The sequence below is a fragment of the Acomys minous genome (assembly GCF_964271855.1).
Source record: "Acomys minous genome assembly, contig: scaffold_24, whole genome shotgun sequence".
Taxonomy (NCBI): domain Eukaryota; kingdom Metazoa; phylum Chordata; class Mammalia; order Rodentia; family Muridae; genus Acomys; species Acomys minous.
Window position 1 is genome coordinate 1311063 of NW_028182181.1, and position 21298 is coordinate 1332360.

The window sequence follows — 21298 nt, forward strand, 5'->3', positions numbered from 1 at the left end:
CTGACAATGAACAGGGTACACAATTTCTCTCAGATTTGAAAAGAGAAATGGAAAAGGATACAGTCTGCTTTGCCTTTGTGAACATGATCACACTGAACATGGAGGTATACATGTCAAGAGCTGAAGTATATTACAACCAAATCATGACATCATGATGGTGACACAGACAGTACTCTTGCTGTGGCCTTTAGAATGTGGGAATCTCTAGGTATATGAAGAACATGGGTCACTACCTCACAGTGGGATGTTCCTACAAGTAAGAGAGATCTCACACTTGACACATTCCATGGGACTTTTGCTTTTGCACAGCACCATGGTAAGATTTCAGGTTTTAAAAATTTTGTCCAGACATTGAACCCTCTCAAATACTCAGATAAATATCTGGCAAGACTGAAGTGGATGAACTTTAACTGCGAAGCCTCAGCATCTAACTGTAAGACAATGAAGAACTGCTCATCCAATGCCTCATTGGAATGGCTAATGGCACAGACTTTGACATGGTCTTCAGTGATAGCAGTTATGACATATACAATGCTGCATATGTTTTGGCCCATGTCTTTCATGAAGTGCTTCTACAACAGGTAGAAAATCAGCCATTTGACAATGAGAAAAAACTTGGTCATATCTGTTCGAAGGCAGTGTTTCTTCTATTGGATTATACATGATCTTATCAATGTCATAGTATTTTAAGAGTCTCTCAGATGATTAACTGAGTGAACTAGGAAATGTTTCCCCAAAACCTTGGTTTCTAAATGTTTTTATGCTGACACAATAAATCTAGAAATTTGTACAGATCTTCAAACACAAAGGTATTGGAATGAAAGACACCATTTATCAGTGAAAATCAGTGATTCTGTAACAGAGCAACTGAATGTGATCCTACTTTTTCTTGTAATGAAGAAATAATTAGTCTTTTCTCATTATGGTCTCCTTGATAAGGAGATGAATGTTCATTAATTCTGAAATTTGAGGTAATAAGTTCAGGGGATTGTTTTCTCAATTGATTCTCCCCAAATGTAGTCTTTGTTCACCTTCCTCAAAGTCTTAGTATAATTGCACAGAAGTAGTTATGTGAATCAGTTTATTACACACCACACACACACACACACACACACACACACACACACACACTAATTTGTTTGGTTATATGTTTCTCACTGTATTTGTATTTCTAAGTGTGTTTCTTTGTATCTCTCTGTATATCTGTATTTATGTGTCTGTGTACAGATATGTACGCGCACGTGTGTGTGTGTTTGTGTCTGTGTGTTTCTGTCCATCTGACTATCTGTCTGTTTGTAGAAGTGAGCATAAATTGTCTGTGTTTACATGCTCATGTATACATTTGTTTCTCTTTTGTGTATGTTTCTATTTGTATTTATAAGCGCATGTGTTTGTGTGTTCTGTGTTTCTGTATATTGGATTAGACATATGTATATCTCTTGTTCTGTGTGTGTGTGTGCATGTGTGTGTGTGTGTGTGTGTGTTTCTATCTGTCTTTCCTTTGATATTGTGAGCATAAATGTGTTTTGTGAGCCCCGGCCTGAGCTGCTGTAGCAGGGCTTTGCTTTTGCTTCCTTGTCCAGAATGCACCGCACACTGCAGCTCTGCTTCTGCATGCTTCGCACTCTGCTGTCATTTCTGCCTCTGGTGATGAGTCCAGGGTTGAACGATGCTAGGTTTTTTCCCCCAGAGAGTTCAAGTAGCGAATAGTGCTTCTAAGAAGCCAGACCTCAAAGCATTTCGGCCCACTTTGCTGTGGTAGTGAAAGATCCCCGAAGGGAGACCCTCACTCAAGCCTCGGGATGGCATGCACCCAAAGACACACAGACAACCGTCTTGCTGTAAACACATGAGGCAGTTTATTGGCGGAGCTCCGGGTCGACATGGATCTCACGCAGGAGACAGAGGGGTCGACCCAGAAGCCCAGGGGTTAGGGGTTTATATGGGCAAGGGTCAGGGGGAGCGGGAAGTTTTGGCGCGGCCATACACGATTGGTTGTTTCAAATATTTGAACATCAGCAAATTGCATAGGCAGATCTGGGGTAAGCTCAGACTTAATCACATGGGTACAGTCCTTTCTGTCCCTCTGTCTTTTATCTAGCCTGTTTTTGTTCCCCTTTTTTTGATCACCTCCCAAGTCTGTTGTATCGGAGCATGAGGGTTATTGTCCTGACTTAGGGTTGCCTCTGTGATGCAGACGCAGCTTTAGAGGATTATTAGTCTTTTTTAGGATCCATTTATCTTGATTAGTCTCAAGACGAGCTTTTTTCACATGTGAAGCATGGACCCAGGTGGGGATTCCCTCTACCTTAATGGCAGTTGGAGCCATTAACAGTACCAGGTAGGGTCGTTTTCACCATGGCTCGAGATTCTCAGCTCCGTGTCTCCATACCAAGACGGTGTCTCCAATCTCGAACTGATGAGGAACTGTAGGGTCTCTAGCAGTGTAGGCATCTTTCAGCTGTTCCCAAATCTCTCGCCTGATCGTCTCGAGAGCCTTTAAATGGGCTAAAAGATGGGTGGAAGGTACAAAACTGTTATCGGGACACACCACACTCTCTAGGATTTTAGACAGAGGTGGTGGTGCACCAAACAGTATATCAAAGGGTGTCAGTCCCAACGGTCCAGGCGTGTTCCGTACCTGGAACAAGGCAAGGGAGAGAAGGGCTGTCCAATCACCCCGCCAGTCTCTAAGGTCTATATTGTTAAGGTCTCCTTTATAGTTTTATTTGTCCTTTCTACCTCTCCTGAGCTCTGGGGTTTGTAAGCACAATGTAATTTTCAATTTATCCCCAATTGTCTGGCCAGTCCCTGACTTACCTGGGCGACAAAGGCAGGCCCATTGACCGACCCAATTACCTTAGGTATCCCGAACCGGGGAAGGATTTCTTCAAGTTTCTTCTTGGCCACTACATTTGCCATTTCCTTTTTCGTGGGGAATGCCTTAACCCACCCCGAGAAGGTGTCTATGAAAACTAGAAGGTATTTATTACCATATCAGGCCAGTTTGACTTCAGTGAAATCAACCTCCCAATAAGTTCTAGGTTGATCTCTCCACAAGCGCTTTCCTGCACAGTGTCTGCTGGACCCGGCATTAGTAAGAGTGCAAGCCTTGCAGGTTTTTTTTTTTACCAGACCCTCTGCTGTCTTTTGTAGTCTGGGGATGTGATAAGGAGACTTATGGAGCAGTTACGTCATCTTCTTCGGCCCTAGGTGGGTAAGGCGGTGTATACTAGCCAGGTATTCTAGCCCCTCTTCCTCTGTGAGGATCCTTTTCTCGGGAATCCCCTCAGCATGTTGGGGCATAACCTTAGCTCTTAGAATCATCGGTCCTTGTGCCGCCTCTTTATCATCTGGTCAGCCATTTGGTTCCCCCTTTCTATGGGGCCAGTCTCTTTTTGATGTCCTTGGCAATGGATGATCGCCACCTTGTGGTGCAAATGGACAGCCTCTAACAAACTAAGAGTTTTTTTTAATGTCTTTGTCAGCTGAAGTCAGCATCCCATGTTGTCTATAAATTGCTCCGTGGACATGAGCTGTTGCGAAAGCATACCGGCTATCAGTGTAGATATTGATAACCTTTCCCTCTGCCAGTCTTAGTGCTTGGGTCAAAGCAATAAGTTCAGCTTTTTGGGCCGACGTCCCTTCTGGTAAACTGCTGGCCCGGATGACAGACTTTTTATCCACTACCGCTGCCCCAGCTCACCGCTTACCTGCTACCACAAAGCTACTTCCGTCGGTGAACCAAGTTATTACCCCAGGCCATGGCCAGTCAGTGAGGTCTGACCGAGTCCCTGTTTCTTCAGCCAGTATCTCTTCACAATGATGTACTGGGGTCTCGCCAGCTTCGAGTAGCAAGGTGGAAGGGTTAAGGATGGCGGGCGGAGCGAAGGTCACCCGCTCTGTCAGCAACAAGCTCTGGTAAGTGGGTCATCCGGGCATTGGTCGTCCAATGGTCTGGTGGTTGTCTGATAATGCTCTTGAATCTGTGAAGACCGGCGACTAGGTGGGGGCGCATGCGCGCCTCGCGCGGGAGGCAGTGCATAAAGGGAGGCAGGCACATTTGCCGCTTCCGTGAATATGGCGGCGTCGTACTCTGGGCGTGGGATCCTGGGGCAAGGGGAGGCTGTGGCGCGCAGTCCGGGCGCAGTAATGGAAACCCTGGATCAGAACTCGCCCCAAGTTCTGCTGCAGAAACTGTGCTGCCGGATCCTGGGTCGGAGCGAAGGTACATGCGGCGGGGCTGCGAGCTGTGGACGCTGAGCGCCATGACACTGGCTGGCGGGGTAGTTGTTATCCCTGGCCCCCGCGGAAGGAAAGGGATGCGGCACCCGTGCGGGATGTCCCTGCCCGGGGGGCCCCCAGCCTGAGCTGCTGTAGCAGGGCTTTGCTTTTGCTTCCTTGTCCAGAATGCACCGCACACTGCAGCTCTGCTTCTGCATGCTTCGCACTCTGCTGTCATTTCTGCCTCTGGTGATGAGTCCAGGGTTGAACGATGCTAGGTTTTTTCCCCCAGAGAGTTCAAGTAGCGAATAGTGCTTCTAAGAAGCCAGACCTCAAAGCATTTCGGCCCACTTTGCTGTGGTAGTGAAAGATCCCCGAAGGGAGACCCTCACTCAAGCCTCGGGATGGCGTGCACCCAAAGACACACAAACAACCGTCTTGCTGTAAACACATGAGGCAGTTTATTGGCGGAGCTCCGGGTCGACATGGATCTCACGCAGGAGACAGAGGGGTCGACCCAGAAGCCCAGGGGTTAGGGGTTTATATGGGCAAGGGTCAGGGGGAGCGGGAAGTTTTGGCGCGGCCATACACGATTGGTTGTTTCAAATATTTGAACATCAGCAAATTGCATAGGCAGATCTGGGGTAAGCTCAGACTTAATCACATGGGTACAGTCCTTTCTGTCCCTCTGTCTTTTATCTAGCCTGTTTTTGTTCCCCTTTTTTTGATCACCTCCCAAGTCTGTTGTATCGGAGCATGAGGGTTATTGTCCTGACTTAGGGTTGCCTCTGTGATGCAGACGCAGCTTTAGAGGATTATTAGTCTTTTTTAGGATCCATTTATCTTGATTAGTCTCAAGACGAGCCCTTTTCACATGTGAAGCATGGACCCAGGTGGGGATTCCCTCTACCTTAATGGCAGTTGGAGCCATTAACAGTACCAGGTAGGGTCGTTTTCACCATGGCTCGAGATTCTCAGCTCCGTGTCTCCATACCAAGACGGTGTCTCCAATCTCGAACTGATGAGGAACTGTAGGGTCTCTAGCAGTGTAGGCATCTTTCAGCTGTTCCCAAATCTCTCGCCTGATCGTCTCGAGAGCCTTTAAATGGGCTAAAAGATGGGTGGAAGGTACAAAACTGTTATCGGGACACACCACACTCTCTAGGATTTTAGACAGAGGTGGTGGTGCACCAAACAGTATATCAAAGGGTGTCAGTCCCAACGGTCCAGGCGTGTTCTGTACCTGGAACAAGGCAAGGGAGAGAAGGGCTGTCCAATCACCCCGCCAGTCTCTAAGGTCTATATTGTTAAGGTCTCCTTTATAGTTTTATTTGTCCTTTCTACCTCTCCTGAGCTCTGGGGTTTGTAAGCACAATGTAATTTTCAATTTATCCCCAATTGTCTGGCCAGTCCCTGACTTACCTGGGCGACAAAGGCAGGCCCATTGACCGACCCAATTACCTTAGGTATCCCGAACCGGGGAAGGATTTCTTCAAGTTTCTTCTTGGCCACTACATTTGCCATTTCCTTTTTCGTGGGGAATGCCTTAACCCACCCCGAGAAGGTGTCTATGAAAACTAGAAGGTATTTATTACCATATCAGGCCGGTTTGACTTCAGTGAAATCAACCTCCTAATAAGTTCTAGGGCGATCTCTCCACAAGCGCTTTTCTGCACAGTGTCTGCTGGACCCGGCATTAGTAAGAGTGCAAGCCTTGCAGGTTTTTTTTTTTTTACCAGACCCTCTGCTGTCTTTTGTAGTCTGGGGATGTGATAAGGAGACTTATGGAGCAGTTACGTCATCTTCTTCGGCCCTAGGTGGGTAAGGCGGTGTATACTAGCCAGGTATTCTAGCCCCTCTTCCTCTGTGAGGATCCTTTTCTCGGGAATTCAGATTGGCTCTGAATACTTGGTGTGCTGGCTGCCCAGTGTCAGCTTGATACATGTTGTAGTCATGAGAGGAGGGAGACTTGATTGAGAAAATGTCTCCTTAAGATGGGGCTGTAGGCAAGCCTGTAGGGCATTTTCTTAATTAGTGAATTAAGTGGTGGGATTAGTGGTGGATGGGACCATCCCTGGGCTGGTGATCTTGGGTTCTACAAGAAAACAGCCTGAGCAAGCCATGAGGAGCAAGCCATTAAACAGCACTCCTCCATGGCCTCTGCATCAGCTCCTGTCTCCAGATTTCTTCCCATCCTGACTTGCTTTGATGATGAGAGGTGACATAGAATGTAAGCCAAATAAACCCTTTCCTCCCCAAGTTGCTTTTGGTCACGGTGTTTCATCACAGAAGTAGTCGCTTTAACTAAGGCTGTTGGTGATTTTTCAGATTTGACACTGATTTCTGGTTTAATTCTGTTAATGTTAAAGAAAATATGATGGCTAATTGCAGTTACTTAAAAAAATCTGTGTGTGTGTGTGTGTGTGTGTGTGTGTGTGTGTGTGTGTGAGCACGCGCACAGGCAAGTTCATTCGTGTGTGAGAATGAGAGCACATGTGTGTGTGGAGAGCAGAGGACAACCTCTAGCTCCAGTCCTTGCCCTCCCTTCCATTTGGAACAGGCCCTCTTGTTTTCTTGTGTTGAGCAGACTAGCGGGCCCAGAAGCTGCCTCTTCCCCTTCCCCGCCCCTCCCCTCTGTATGCATCTCTGTTTGTTCCGTATGCCTTGATGGTACTTAAAGCAGGTGCCGGGCTTTTTCATGGAAGAACTGCCGGAGACCTTGCTGCTGCTGGGAGCTTCGCCCGTCTTTGTCTTTTCTCTCAGCTTCCTCGGTCCTGAGTCCTGGGGAAGGGTTATTAAGGACCTGGCTGCTGTTGGGAACTGGAACTGCCCCTGTCTTTCCTCTCAGCTTCCTGCGCCTCTGAGGCCAGACTCTGACTTTGATCACTAGTCTTTGCTGACTTGCTGTATGTCTTATACTTTGAGGTTTGCCTGGATGGGATCAGTGGTTGTCAGGGTTACTGGGCGGGGACTGGCTTTTCCTCCACATATGCAGCTCCTTCCCTTCTTACCTATCCCTTGAGAGAATGACACTCCTTTCCTTGCTGCACCTCTCTAGGCTTCTGCAGAGTGTCTAATGTATTTAATGGTTTTTTGGTTTCCAAGACAGGTTTCTCTGTCCTGGACTCTCTTTGTAGACCAGGCTGGCCTTGAACTCACAGCGATCCGCCTGTCTCTGCCTCTCGAGTGCTGGGATTAAAGGCGTGTGCCATCATGCCCAGCTTAATGTTTTTTTTTCTTGACATTTGTCCCTGTGGATAGTTAGGTTTAACTGTCATTTCGACACAATAGAGAATTATCTGGGAAGGGAGTTTCAATGAGGCATTCTCTATGTTACGGTGGCCCGTGGGTGTGACTGTGGGGACTATGTAGGTTAGGGTGGGCCAGGGGCATGACTGTGGTGTTATCTAGATTAGGGTGGGCCAGGGGCATGACTGTGTGGCTTTGTGTCTTTGGAACTGTTTGTGGGAAGAATATGGAAACAATGGAATTTGGGGCTAGAAAAGCCATCAGGTGCCATGAGGAGAGTTTCAGGGGTTTCTCTTTGGATCTCGGATAGTGAGAGAATATGAGGACAGTGGAAGCCTTGTCATGAGCACTTCGAGAAGGACTGAGTCACAAGGTGGCTCAGGGGCAAGCCTGTAAGATTTGTTAAGGTCTCGCGTCATTTGCCAGTTCTGTGAGATTTTGAGTGAAGTTGAATTTAAAAACAATGAATTATTTGTTAGCTGTGTGTTCCGTCTTCAAGTTTATAACAAGGAAGAACAGACAGAAAAGCAGCTTTGGCTGATACAGAGCTCAGCACCTTGTGGTTGCACTGGACATCAGGAAAGTGTTTCCTCAAGGGCAGCACACAGGAGTTGATGTTTCTATGGTCCATGGGTGTAGGCTATACCTCCAGATGATGGCTCCCTTTATGTGCTGTTGGTTTTGAAAGTATGAAAGACACAAGAAGGAAGGAGTGAGGGAGAGCTGCTGGCAGGGTTGAGGTCCCCAGAGAGAAGCAAGCCCTCAGTGGCTAGTGTTAGGGATGCCAGGATCATGGGACATGTGCCAAGAAGAGCTACAGGCAGGAAGTGGAACTGGACTAAGTTGGAAAGAGAAGCTGTGCGTGCCACAAGTTGAAGGGTTGAAGGAATGGGCGGCCTGAAGCCTGCGGAACCCAGCCAGCTTCATTACAAACCCCAGGTGTTATACATGGAGCTACGGGGTTTGGTTTTGGCCATATTGGATTTGGAGTTTTGCTTTGATTATTCCATTTTGAAAATTGTACATTTGTTCTATGCCATTATATGTTAGAAATGTATACATTGTTTTTGATTTTATAGAAAAAATTTGAACTTTCAAAATATTGAAAAATCTCAAGACTTTGTAGACTTAAAATTGGACTGTATTTTATATTGACATTATGGGGGCTTCTTAGTGTTCTGTTGTAAAGAGACACCATGTCTGTGTCATTTCTTTCTTTTCATTTTTAAAGATCTTTATTTATTATGTATACCGTGCTCTGCCTACATGTAAACCTGCAGGCTAGAAGAGAGCATCAAGTCACATTATAAATGGTTGTGTGCCACCATGTGGTTGCTGGGAATTGAACTCAGGACCTCTGGAAGAGCAGTCAGTGCTCTTAACCTCTGAGCCATCTCTCCAGCCCCCATGTCATTTGTTCTAAAGAAAACATTTAACTCTGGCTTCACCCTCACAGCTTCACAGCATGGCCTCGCTGGGTCTCCATGCAGACACACCTGGCATGCCTGCCCTCTGCATCTTTCCTCAGTTGTGGAGGGAGATTCCATAACCCTTTTCTTCTACCCTTTATACTAAGCCACATGGCTGAAACTGGCAGGACTGGAATTTGCTGCCTTGTCCAAATACATTTTCACCATCTTTCTGGGATTTTTGTTTTGTTTTGTTTTCTGTTCACTGCTTCAGCCTTTCCTTAGTTCTTTAACTGGGTGGGTCTTGCCCTGAGGTCACCGCTCCCCCTTATTCCCTTTAGCATTGGGTTTTCCTTTAAGCTTTTTATCTCACTGAGCACTGGCCTTAGCTCCATTACACTTCCTGGTGTCTCTTTTCTCCTCAAACTGTACAATTGGTATTTTCCCTTGTTCAGCTTGCTCCTTTTCATTACAGATCTGCATAAGATTGACTGGCCACTAATGACCATGCAACAATCAATACTAGGCTGTTTTGAAATCTCTGCCAATGCCATTAATCTGAAACTCTTCAATTTACCCTCTGGCAGATTTTTTTCAGACAAGGGCAAAACAAGGCACTATTTATTTATTTATTTATTCATTTATTTTTGACAAAATATTATAAGGATGGTCTTTCGGCCACCTTCTAATATTCTTTTTGGAAACCTCTTGAACCAGGCAGTTATAATCTGGTTTGTTTTCAGCACCACTGTCTTCCCTGTTCCAATTAGGATGGCCTGGTAAGCTCCACTTAAAACATATAACTGCTTTCCAGTCCGAAGTCACAAAGTGCACATTCCATCAACCATCAGCATGGCCTGGCCTGTCACAGCAATACCCTGCTCCTAGTACCAACTTCTGTCTTAGTCCCTGTTCTATTGCTGTGAAGAGACACTGTGACCATGGCAACCCTTAAAAAGGAAAACATTTAATTGGGGCTTGCTTACAGTTTTAGGGGTTTAGTTTGTTATCCTGTTGGGACATATGGTGATGGGCAGGTACACATGGTGTGGGAGAAGGGGCTGAGAACTCTACATCTGGATCCTCAGGCAGCAGGAAGAGTGAGAGCCACCTCCTGCTTGGGCTTCTGAAACCTCAAGGCCCACCCCCAAGGACACACTTCTACAACAAGGCCACCGCTCCTAATCCCTCGCATTTAGCACCACTACCTAATGGCCAAGCATTCAAGTATATGACCCCATGGGGACCGTTTCTATTCAAACCACTTCAGAGAGTAACATGAGACTTTGGGGACAAAGAGTAGAAGGGTATGGCTTAAAGTGATATGTCTGTGTGCCATGTTGGCAAGAGGTGGATTAATCTAGAATCACCTGAAAAGGCTGTTCCACTGAGAGATTGTCTAGGTTGGCCTGCTGAAATGTCCATAGGAATTTTCTTGATTTGTGGGAAGTCCTGCCTACTGTGGGTGTCACCATTCCCTAGACAGGTGCCTGGGCTGTATGAGCATGGAGAAAGGGGACTGAGCACCTGCATACAGTTTTAGTTTTGCTTTGTCGTGTGTGCCCCACCTCCAGACAGGGTTTCTCTGTGTAGCCTTGCCTGTCCTGGGCTTGCTTTGTAGGCCAGTCTGGCCTCGAACTCACAGCAATCCACCTGCCTCTGCCTCTCTGAGTGCTGGGATTACAGACATGCACCACTGTTGCTAACTTGCTTACAATTTTAAATTCATTACTTTATTCACTGGATGTACTGTGAGCAGTTGGTTCATGTCCCTGCCCATTGATTTCCTTGCAGTGATGGACTGTAACTTAACATTGTGAATCAGATAAACCTACTCTCCCTTGAGTTGCTTTGGGTTGAGAATTTATCAGAGCAACAGAAAAGAAAGACAGCTCCACCTCCTGACCCATGCCTGGCCTTGCAGACATCGGGCGGGCATCCTCATCCTTGAGTTAGTGCTGTGCACCTGTCTGTTCTCCAGCATCCCTCCAGCTTCACTTCCGCCCTGGCACATTTATCTTAGCTAAGCTGCATCCTTCTCGTTTTTATGTATCTTTAAAGGAAGCAGAGACACATCTACATTGTAACTCATGTGCACAGATTCAGCCTCTGTCTTCCTGGGAGCTGGAAGCTGCACAGAGGCCTTTGACCAGCGTATTTCCAAGCACCTCGCCCATTCTGTGACTTCAGTCACTCCCTTTGAAATGGCTACCAGTCCAGTTTAGTTTTTCTTTAGGATTTTTCTGTGTCTCTGCTGTCTTTTCCCAAATTTTATAGAACTCTTCACTCAAGTCACTGATTTCATATGGCTTTTCTGCCCTCGTAGTTAAGACTGGGGACAGTGGTTTGCTGTCTTGAGTTGTGTGCCCTGGTGATGAAAACTGTCCAGTTATAACTCGTAGCCTCTGCTCACCTTCCAGCTGATGTTGCCCAGCAGTTCCAGTTTGCTGTGAGAGTCATTGGTAGCAACTTCACCCCCACCGTTGAAAGAGATGAATTTCTAGTTGCTGAAAAAATCAAGAAAGAACGTATGTATTTTTCTTGACTATTATGTGTTAGATTATGAAACTTGTGAAACCTAAAGACTCTATGTGACATGTATATGTGCATATACATATTATATATCTACATGTATTTGTGCATGTATACATGTGCACATGTGTGTATGGTCATCTATATGTGAGTATATATGTGTGTGTACATATGCCTGTCTGTGTTTATTTATATATCCATACATGTGTGCATGTGTATGTCTGGATATGCGTGTTTGCATGTATGCATGTGTATATCCTTATATGCTTGTTTGCACGTATGCCCATATATACACGTGTATGTGAATCTATGCTGGCCTCAAGCTTGTTTTAATTATAGGTACTAATAAAAATAAGGACAGTTCATTTTTTTTCTTGGCATTAACATTACTAAAACATAGTGGAAGTTTGTTTTAAATGCGTCATAACACTGCAATCTAGTTTTAGTATACAAAAGATAAGGGGACTGACTTCACCCCTTGTTTTCTGGTTTCCAATGTGTAGCCTTAACAGTTAAGCCTGCTCTGTGAGGCATCACCACTTCCTTCATTGTCAGCATCAGACTTGCTGTGATTCAGGGCTGTGCGAGCATTTCCCTTCTGAGATGGCACTTCAGGCTCTTTTGAGTGGTGGCCCCTGGAGAAGAAGGTTCTATATTCTTGGCATGTGGTTTGGTAATAGCAGTTGGGTTCGGTGAGGTCGGCTCTGCCACTCCATTCAGCCTCTGGAGTGGCATCTAGGCTCGCTGAGTGGCAGGCAGTCATCAGCCTTCTGTAGGAGAGCTGACTGGTCCTGATTTGGAGAGCACATTTCAAGGGCGTGCGAGCATGCTGCAGTCAGGGCCTTTCAGAGGGCCTTAAAAACCTACCGTGGATCTTAGTAGCTGCTTCCTACTGGGGCCTCCTCTTAAACTGTCCAAATGAAGTGGCCTTTGATTTTGTTTGTAACTGTTTGCCAGGCTGGTAATGGCACTCCTAGGAAGTCAGTCTGCAAAACACAGGGTCCTACTTTGCTGTGTTAGGAGCCGCACGGCACAGTGATCTATGTGGGTGTTGTCTGGCAGAGCTGTAACACAGTCCAGGATTGCTGGCTGTGGACAGCCGAGGCCGTGGCCCCAGCACGGTTAGATCTAGTGCCTTTCCTGTTGAGGACTTGAGCAGTGTGGTTCTAAGGAAACTAGAAAGGCAGCCTTGGCTCAGCTCAGCGTGAGCTTACAGTGGCCCTCTTTGTCAGGTGCTTTACTTTCTTGGTTTTAAGTTACTCGTGGTCAATTATGGTTGAAAAACAGTGGCAAGAAAGTACACCCAAGAAACAAACGATGTATAGATTGTAAATGACTTACCGCCTTAGGGAATGTGTTGACGTCTCGTAGCACCCACTCCTTCCTGCGCGGTCTAGGAGTCATCCTAGTTCAGCATGCCCGTGCGCTGCTGCTGCCCACCTTGTCACACTGGTCACGGCACCGCCTTCTCAGCCCCCAGAGGAAGGGCTGTGTTATCATTATTCTGTGCTTCTCACAGCCCAGACCAGCTTCAGACCTGGCTATCCCACCCCGAAAAGCTAGGGTGATAGGCGTGCACCACCATGGTGGGCCACCTTATTTTCCTTAGTGGCCCCAAAGCACAAGGACACTGAGCCCTGTAAATCAGATATGTTAAAGAACATCAAAGTGCTTCGTGCGTGAAAGATACGGGCTTTGATACTGGTGGAGGTTTCAGACACCCACAAGGCTCCTGGTCTCAATAGTTACATAAGCAGAGGCATAACTGGGGTTTCCAGCCTGTTACCAAATATTGAAACTCAAGCTCCCCTATAAATGTGAACTCTGAGCTCCAAACTGCTTACATTTTAAGTTCCACCAAGACCCCTACTGCTGGGTCCTAGAAGTGTAATTTCCTTTGTGAATTTGATTTCCTAGCCTCCTGGTGAGCTCCTTGCCAGTGCCTTAGTTATGTCATTAATATAGATGTTCAAGGAAGTCACATAGTAATAGTAATAACTGAACAATAAAAACATTGAAAATAAGATTAATAAGCTGGGCGTGGTGGCGCACACCTTTAATTTCAGCACTCGGGAAGCAGAGGCAGGCAGATCGCTGTGAGTTTGAGGCCAGCCTGGTCTACAAAGTGAGTCTAAGACAGCCAAGGCTAACACAGAGAAACCCTGTCTTGAAAAAGCAGGGGAAAAAAGGGCTGGAGAGATTGCTCAGAGGTTAAGAGTACTGGCTGCTCTTCCAAAGGTCCTGAGTTCACTTCCCAGCAACCACACAGTGGCTCACAACCATCTACAATGAGATCTGGTGCCCTCTTCTGGAGTGCAATTGTATATGCAGGTAAAACACTGTATACATAATAAATAAATAATTTAAAAGAAAAGAAAATAAGATTCATAATAAATGCATTGATGTTTCTTTTGAAACAGTCATTATTTCATAATGAAGCAATATGGAATACTGGTGTACAGCTTAGCAGAAATGTTAGAGTGTGACCGTTTTTGAGACAAGGTATCACCCCTATGTAACTTTGGCTGGTCATTGAGGCTGGCCTTGGACTTAAGACCTGCCTGCCTCTGCCTTCTGAGGGCTAGGGTTAAAAGCATGCACCACCTGGCTAGGGTGTGGCTTAAGTCAGATGAACTGCATGTCTGGTGGTCCTGTGAATTCATGCTTTCCTGGACAATGCCCCATCCCTCTCTGCTGGTAGCTCTTCTCAGTTAGTAGTTGAGAACAGTTTGCCTCACTCTGTATCAGTATTTGTAGACAACCCAGCCTGAGAGTCTCCATGTTTTACCCATGTCAGACAGGCAAGGTGAGCTGACCAAATGATTGCTAAGTCTCCTTGACCTGTTCTTTGGGTTCTGGGTTCAGTATTCTTTTCAGCGGTCTCAGTCTATTAGCACAGATGCAATGCTTTCGTAACACTGAATCAGGGTGTGTGTGACTAATAGGCTTAATCCCCTTTTAAAATTTTCAGTCATCCGACAAAGGAGAGAAGCAGATGCCACATTATTTTCAGAGCTCCACAGAAAACTTCATTCGCAGGTATGTTCTGGAAGTCCATGAATGAGAGTGGCTTGGGAGTGTGTGGTGGCCTTGCATGCTGTCCTTTATGCAATCAGTAATGGCTTTCAGCTGCAGTTGAAAGGTTCAGGGTTAGAAGTATTAGTTGGACTTCCTGTTGGACGGCTGGCGATTGTCTGTTGCATAGGAAATGGACTTCTCCAGCTTGCATTGAAGTTGTCTTGATGACATTGCCAAGAGTGGGTGCACTGGTGGATGTCAGACCTGGCCCCACAGCAGAAGTTCCGTGCCTCATGCAGTTTTACATGAGCAACACATTTTGTTGCTAGAGTGAAAAACAGAAGGGAAAACAATTCTGACCCTTTTGTGATTGGGTACTGATACTTGAATAGTTTCCTAATCTAATATTTTGATAAAGATTTGTCAGTTTCACAAAGATACTTGCACCACAGTTGAGATTTTGTGATTTCTGGTTGCAAGGAATTGAGTTTACTTAGCTTTCTTCTTCCGGTAGAGAGGACTAAGGACCCAGAGGAGCCTAGGAAGGAAGACTTGAGAGCCTTGTGTGCAGTCCATCTCTTTCAAGGTGGTTCCCAACAGCGGCAGCACTTTTTCTTGTTTTCAGTCTTTCTCCATCTGTGACTGACTTCTGCACTGCAGAGGTGACAGGGGAGTTTATGTGCTGTAGTTAGGGAGCTGCTTGCCCTCGCTAGGATCATGGAGATAGTTTGATGCAGCAAAACCTGTTGTGTGATGCTGTGGCCACTGGATGGAGATGCACTTGTGAGACTGAAATTAAGAAGGTTGTTTTCTAAAAGTTTGTTTGAAACTTTTTATTCCTATGCTTGCTTGTATACATCCATCCATCTAATCTATCTTTCTATCTATCTATCTATTTATCTATCTATCTATCTATCTATCTATCTATCTATCTATCTATCATCTATCATCTATCTATCCACCTCTGTATTTATCTATCCATCCATCATTTATCAACTATCTGTATCTATCAACTATATCTATCTATCTATCATCTGTCATCTATCTATCTATCTGTCTGTCACTACCTATTCCCTATGTTAAAAGAGGCCGCTCTTAAGCCCAGTGTGGCAACACACTCCTGTGTCTCAGAACTGGGGAGGCTGATGTGGGAAGGTCAGCTCAGTTGCGCATGTTTTTTAGTTAAAATATATATGGCTTGCTTTCCAACATGTCATTGTCAGATTTTGTATGCACCAGTTCACTTGGGGGGCTCCCCCCCCCAATTTCTTCCCATTCACACCCTTTCTGAAGTGAGAGCTGGGATTCTGGCCTTCACTTTAATTACAGAGGCAGAGGTCTTCCAGCTGTTTTTCCACTGGCACATTCTTTAGGGACATGCCCCCTCAGAGACATACAGCCTGGTGTCCTCTGTGGTTTAGGGAGCCTTCCTTTTGTTTTTTGCTGGTGCCTCTGGGTATCCATGTCTTTAGGCAGCCTGCTTTTCCTGCTTTGTTGTCCACTGTCATGTTGACTCCTCTCAGCAGTCTTATGTCTGCCTGCCGGTGACGCCTAGCAGCCAGGTTTGAGTCCTGGGGTTTCCTACATGCTCTTGTTTCCTTTGTGGGTGAAGAGTGGGTCTCTGGCATCGTGGTGATGACAGGAAGTGGTGCACTTAGAGTGCTTGGTGCTGTGGTTATTTGCGAATGGCAGCTGCTGTTATTGACTGAGAAATGGAATCCAGACACAGAGACAGAGACAGAGTCAGAGGAAGTGTGTCATGTGGTGCAGACAGGGCCTGGCCGTCACTGGCCCTGTGAGGCCTGCCTCTGTTCCAGGCTGCTGCAGTCTTCTCCCAGCCGCTTCCCTGTGCAGCGCAGTGCAGTGAAGTGTCTGGGGACTGCAGCAAAGGCCTCCAGGCCTTGTCCACACCTGCAGACGTTTTCATTGTATTTGCAGTTCTAGCCCATGGATCTGTTTGTGGTTCCTGCTCATCATGGTCACATTTCTAGAGATTCCCCAGGGACCCTCTCCAGTTGTGTCATTTGCCTGCATGTCTGTTTCCATTAGAAACATCAGGGTGCTCACAGGGGTGGAATACTTTCCATCCTTAGCTTATCTTTTCTACAGACTTCTTTTGTGCTCCAAATGGGACACTAATCTAGAAAACCAGTTCACTTCCCCGACCAAAGTCACATTATATAGTCCAGACTGACCTGAAACTCATTGTGTCAATGAGGCTGGCCTCAAACTCACAGCTATCTGCTTGTCTCTGCCTGCTGAGTGCTGGGATTAAAGGTGTGTGCCACCATACCCAGCTTTATCCACATGTTTTTGGTAATAGTTTTTTCTTTTTTTTTTTAAACCATCACTGTTGTTGGTTAAGTTTTACTAATTCAAAGCAGGGTAAATTTGGGATTTGTTTCCAGGGAGTTAAGGACCTGGGTGTTGGTCACAGAGTCACTTCCAGTCTTCATGAGTATAGTGCCATTTATGACTGATGAAGTGAGCTCAGAGTGAATGTCACCAGGTGAATTTTAAAGTGTATGCCTATTTGGGAAATAAGTATAAGAGGGAAAACAAAGTTGAGACAATAGCTCTTGTAATATTTTATTTTTACTTTAAACAGGGAGTTTTGAAAAATACATGGTCAATCCTCTACCTCTTGCTGAACCTTAGTGAGGATCCTCGCAAGCAAGCCAGCAAGGTGGGTGAGCGGGCCCTAGCTGTGTCTTGTAGGCTGGTCACACCATGTTTTCATAGGAAAGAAAATAATAGAAAAGCTAAAAGCCTACAGGCCAGGTGGTCAAGTCATTTTTTTCTTTTTGAACGGAAGTTTCCAGAAGATGTGTTTCAAAACTATGTTATTCTGATGTAGCAGCTGCTAAAGAGTGGACCCTCAAATTAGGACCAACAGCCTGGAAGGGTTGGTGTAGTTGGGAGCACTTGTCACTGTCACAGCAGCAGGCTTCCTGCTGTAAGCCTTCCCATGTGCATTTCCTGGAGCCTCTGGCTCTTCCCTGCTGCAGGGCCTAGTATGAGAGACTCTCCGCAGACTTTTGGCTGGCAAGGAGCTGAGGAGTGTGGGTGGAGGGCCTGTTCCTCCTTGTGTAACCGCAGGAGCTCAGGGGGCTGGCCCTGTCAGCTCAGCAGTACCTTCGCTGACTTGCTGATCCAGTGGCAGAACTAGCACAGGAACAGGGGCACAGCGTCCCTAGCAGAAGACAGGGGCACAGCGTCCCTAGCACGGGGACAGGGCACAGCATCCCTGCAGGTTGGGCACGGTGCCCTACAGTTTCTTGCCTGTGTGTTTACGGTGCGTTTCATTTCAGGTAACTAGCTACGCTTCATTATTTGCACAACCATTACCAAGAGATGCTCACTCAATGCCTTACTACCATGCCAGGCCTCAGAGCCTCCCCCTGAGCCTCCAGGACCGCAGCACGCAGGCGCAGAGCGCTGGCAGCTTGGGCAGTAGCGGAATCAGCAGCATCGGCATGTGTGGCCTCAGTGGTCCCACACCTGTGCAGCCTTTCCTCCCTGGGTAATTTGAGTGTTCTCTCTCTCTCTCTCTCTCTTTCTCTCTCTCTCTCTCTCTCTCTCTCTTTCTCTCTCTCTCTCTCTCACACACACACACGCACACACACACATGCACACACATACACACACACACGCACTCACACACACACACACACACACACCCGCACACACACATACCTGCACACAGCATGTGCACACACCTGCACATGCAACATGATAGAACCAGAAGCATCTAGGTGCTGTGTGTGTCCTGCCCAGGCTTCCAGGGTATTGGGCTGTAGGTCTGTAAACCCTAAGCTTTTAGCTAGGCTGTTTCTGTTGGACTCAAAACTTGAAGAAGTAGCAGGGTGCATTGTCCTAGGTTGTGATTTTCAGACTTATGGTTAGTGCTGGGAGCAAAGAGGATGGAAGCCAAGGATATGCGCCTAAGACAGGCAGTGTTCGCGTCCTGCCATTGTCATTGCTGGTTGTCACGGTGGAACAGTGTTGTGGTCAGAGAATCAGTGTCAAAAGCATGCTGTTTCCCGTGCGAGCACGGTGGGATCTCAAGTCACTTTGACTTATATTGTACAGCAGGTACTGAGCATGGGCTGTGTGCACCACACATTGCCCTGTGATGAGCTGTACCATTTACCAACAGCTGACCCAAAGCCCGCATTTGGCTGAAAGGGTCTCAATTGTGACCTTAGAAATTAGAGTGCTTAGTGCTGTTATGAAAAAAATTACATAGACAATTTTGACCTGAATTAGGCTTTTATTTTATGTTTACAGTTCTTTTCAGATGCACAGTATTACTGAATGCTTTTAGTAAGTCTGTGCCCACCAACAGTAGTTCAGGGGAAGACTAGTTGTGCTCCCCATACTGAGGGTACTGCAAGGTAGGTGGGGTGGTGCTTTCCATACCAAGGGTAGGAGTGGTGGTGCTCTCCATACCAAGGGTACTGTAGGATAGGAGTGGTGGTGCTCCCCATACCGAGGGTACTGCAGGATAGGAGTGATGGTGCTCCCCATACCGAGGGTACTGCAGGGTAGGAGTGGTGGTGCTCCCCATACTGAGGGTACTGCAGGGTAGGAGTGATGGTGTTCCCCATACCGAGGGGACTGCAGGAGGAGAATGGCTTCCCCAGAGTACTGTATAGACTCTAGAGTAGCAGGTGCAGTTTTGAGCCCGAGGCTGTTTTAGTGTTCTAGGAAGCAGTAGTTTTATTACAGTTGTCACTAGAAATAAGCATCAGGTTCATAGGTTTCCACAGAGTGCCTGTGATGTTTTCCAGGGGACTTTTGCCTTGCATTTCATGTATTTGCGCATTCTCCAAATGAATTAAAAGTGCAGGGTCTGTTTGCATAGGTTGCACACAAGGTGGGGTGGGGCTGGTGACCAGTGGAAGGGACAGGGCCCAGGTGTTGAAACCTATCAACTGAGGAAGTGTTAAATTAATGAAGGTCATGATCTTGAAGTTAAAACTAATTTAGAGTTTCTAACTGATTATGTGTAGGCATGATGTCTGCTGTGTGTTGGTAGAAAAATCAAATAGGGAAGAGTAATGCGGGTGGACAGGTAAGCTATGCAGCTGGGAGCGGGTCTGAACACTGGATCGGTACCAGGACAGTGCCAGGGACCTGGAGCTGATTGTTATGGAGATGGGTGGTATAGGAGAGCCCTGGTATCAGCTTTATAAATTAATGTAGCTAGTTAATAAAGTAAAGAAAATTCCTAGGAACATTTCTGTCTCTTGTGGAGTCTGGTTGTTTGAAGTCATAAATGCTTTTATCTTTATTTCTCTAGACAGCCTCATCAAGCTCCAGGAGTTGGGGCTGGCCTTCGACCGCAGTTGGGGCCTCGTCTTACGTGGACTCTGACTGCAAATCAGCCTTCTTCACAAACCGCTACCTCCCAGGGTCTCCCCAGTGCTCTTTCTCGAAACATGACAAGGTCAAGGAGAGAAGGGGATTCGAGTGGTAAGATGTGTCTTGGCATCGAGAAGCCATTTCACTCTCAACACTAGCCAGGACCTGATGCTAGTTTTTATAGAATGAGGCACCAGACCCTGGTGGGGCCAGAAGCCTTGTGAGCTCACTGCATGCTGCCCACTGTTAGTTCTGCTGCCGCCCACTCTCAGCTGTCGTCTGACTGGCCGGTTCCCTCGGTGTTGGACTCTGTACCTCCTTGTACCAGGCCCCGTCCTCCCACCTCACTCTCTTCCTCCTGGGTAGCCACTCAGTCCTTCAGGAAAGTTACTTCTGGGGTTAAGTCCCCGCTCTGTGGAGGATGGTGTCTGTCTTGATCAGGGTGCTGGAGCTAGGCGCGGCACAAGTGTGAAGGAAACTCACTGGCCATTTCAGTGGTGGTTTGAAGGATTTAAAGTCCCATTAGGCAGTCAAGGGGGTTGTGAGTGCTTTTCTTGAGTGTACACCGTGGAGCAGTGCTTGGCAGGTAGAGTCACCAGTACTGAGGAGCAGGATCTGCTGGTGGTTCATGGTCTGCTGGTCCTGAGGCTGTGGCTGCTACTGCCATGGGGGCAGTGTAATTTGTAACTCAGGCACATGAAAGCCTTTGCCCACGCAGCTGTCCCATGGAGCACTCACACATGCACCTTCTCAACCACATTAGCCTCCCTTGTGTAAGTGTGGGTCCTCAGGGCCAAGCATGGAGTAAGCTGGTGTCACACAGCCCCTTGCTGTGCTCTCCTCTCCCTATCTGCCTGGTGGTCGCAGGAGGTGATCTGCCTGGTGGCCTTGTCTTCTGAGGCCTCCATGGAGGGCACTGCAGGAGCCCTCCCCCTCAGAAGGCCCTGGCATCTGTCCTGCCTCTTGAGCTCACCGAGTTGGCATATGTGGCCTGGGAGCAAATGTATGGCACACAGCGAGTCAGTCGTGCAAGGCGTGTCACACAGAGAGTGTTCCTTACTGTCTTTTACAAATCTTTTGCAGGCTCGTTGGAGGTCACCGAAGCGGCTCTTGTGAGGGACCTTCTCTATGTGTTCCAGGGCATCGATGGCAAGTACATCAAAATGAGCAGCCCGGACAACTGCTACAAAGTGGAAGGGAAGGTACGGTAGCCGAGTGCCGCCTGCAGCGCTCAGGGATAAGAAAAGTCACTAGAGTCAGAACGAGCATCCTACTGACTGGCATCCCCAGGGATTGGCAGATCTGGGACAGAATGAGTGGCACAGCTGGATTTGCTTCTTGCCCTGACCATCTGTGGCTCCTGTGATCTATCACAGGCCCCCTGTGGTGAGGCTTGCTTTTCCTTATGAGTCCACTGCTGGGGCTGCTGCAGTGAGGGTAGAGGACCCAAGAAACAGAGGCCAGTGTGGTGTGCTGTCCTGGACACAGCATTCCTGATG

General features: G+C 47.0%; 1 protein-coding gene across 1 annotated transcript in view; it reads left to right on the forward strand.

The window, feature by feature from the left end:
* The first annotated feature begins 4047 nt into the window (after nt 1-4047).
* LOC311591744 (gamma-tubulin complex component 3-like) overlaps nt 4048-21298 on the forward strand; it is a 53856-nt gene continuing 36605 nt past the window's right edge. Inside the window, exons 1-7 of the mRNA XM_084803402.1 lie at nt 4048-4228; nt 11303-11410; nt 14386-14453; nt 17041-17118; nt 17744-17955; nt 19738-19910; nt 20883-21001. Coding sequence (XP_084659528.1) covers nt 4081-4228; nt 11303-11410; nt 14386-14453; nt 17041-17118; nt 17744-17955; nt 19738-19910; nt 20883-21001 — 906 coding nt within the window. The 5' untranslated portion in view covers nt 4048-4080. The remainder of the gene's footprint in view (nt 4229-11302; nt 11411-14385; nt 14454-17040; nt 17119-17743; nt 17956-19737; nt 19911-20882; nt 21002-21298) is intronic.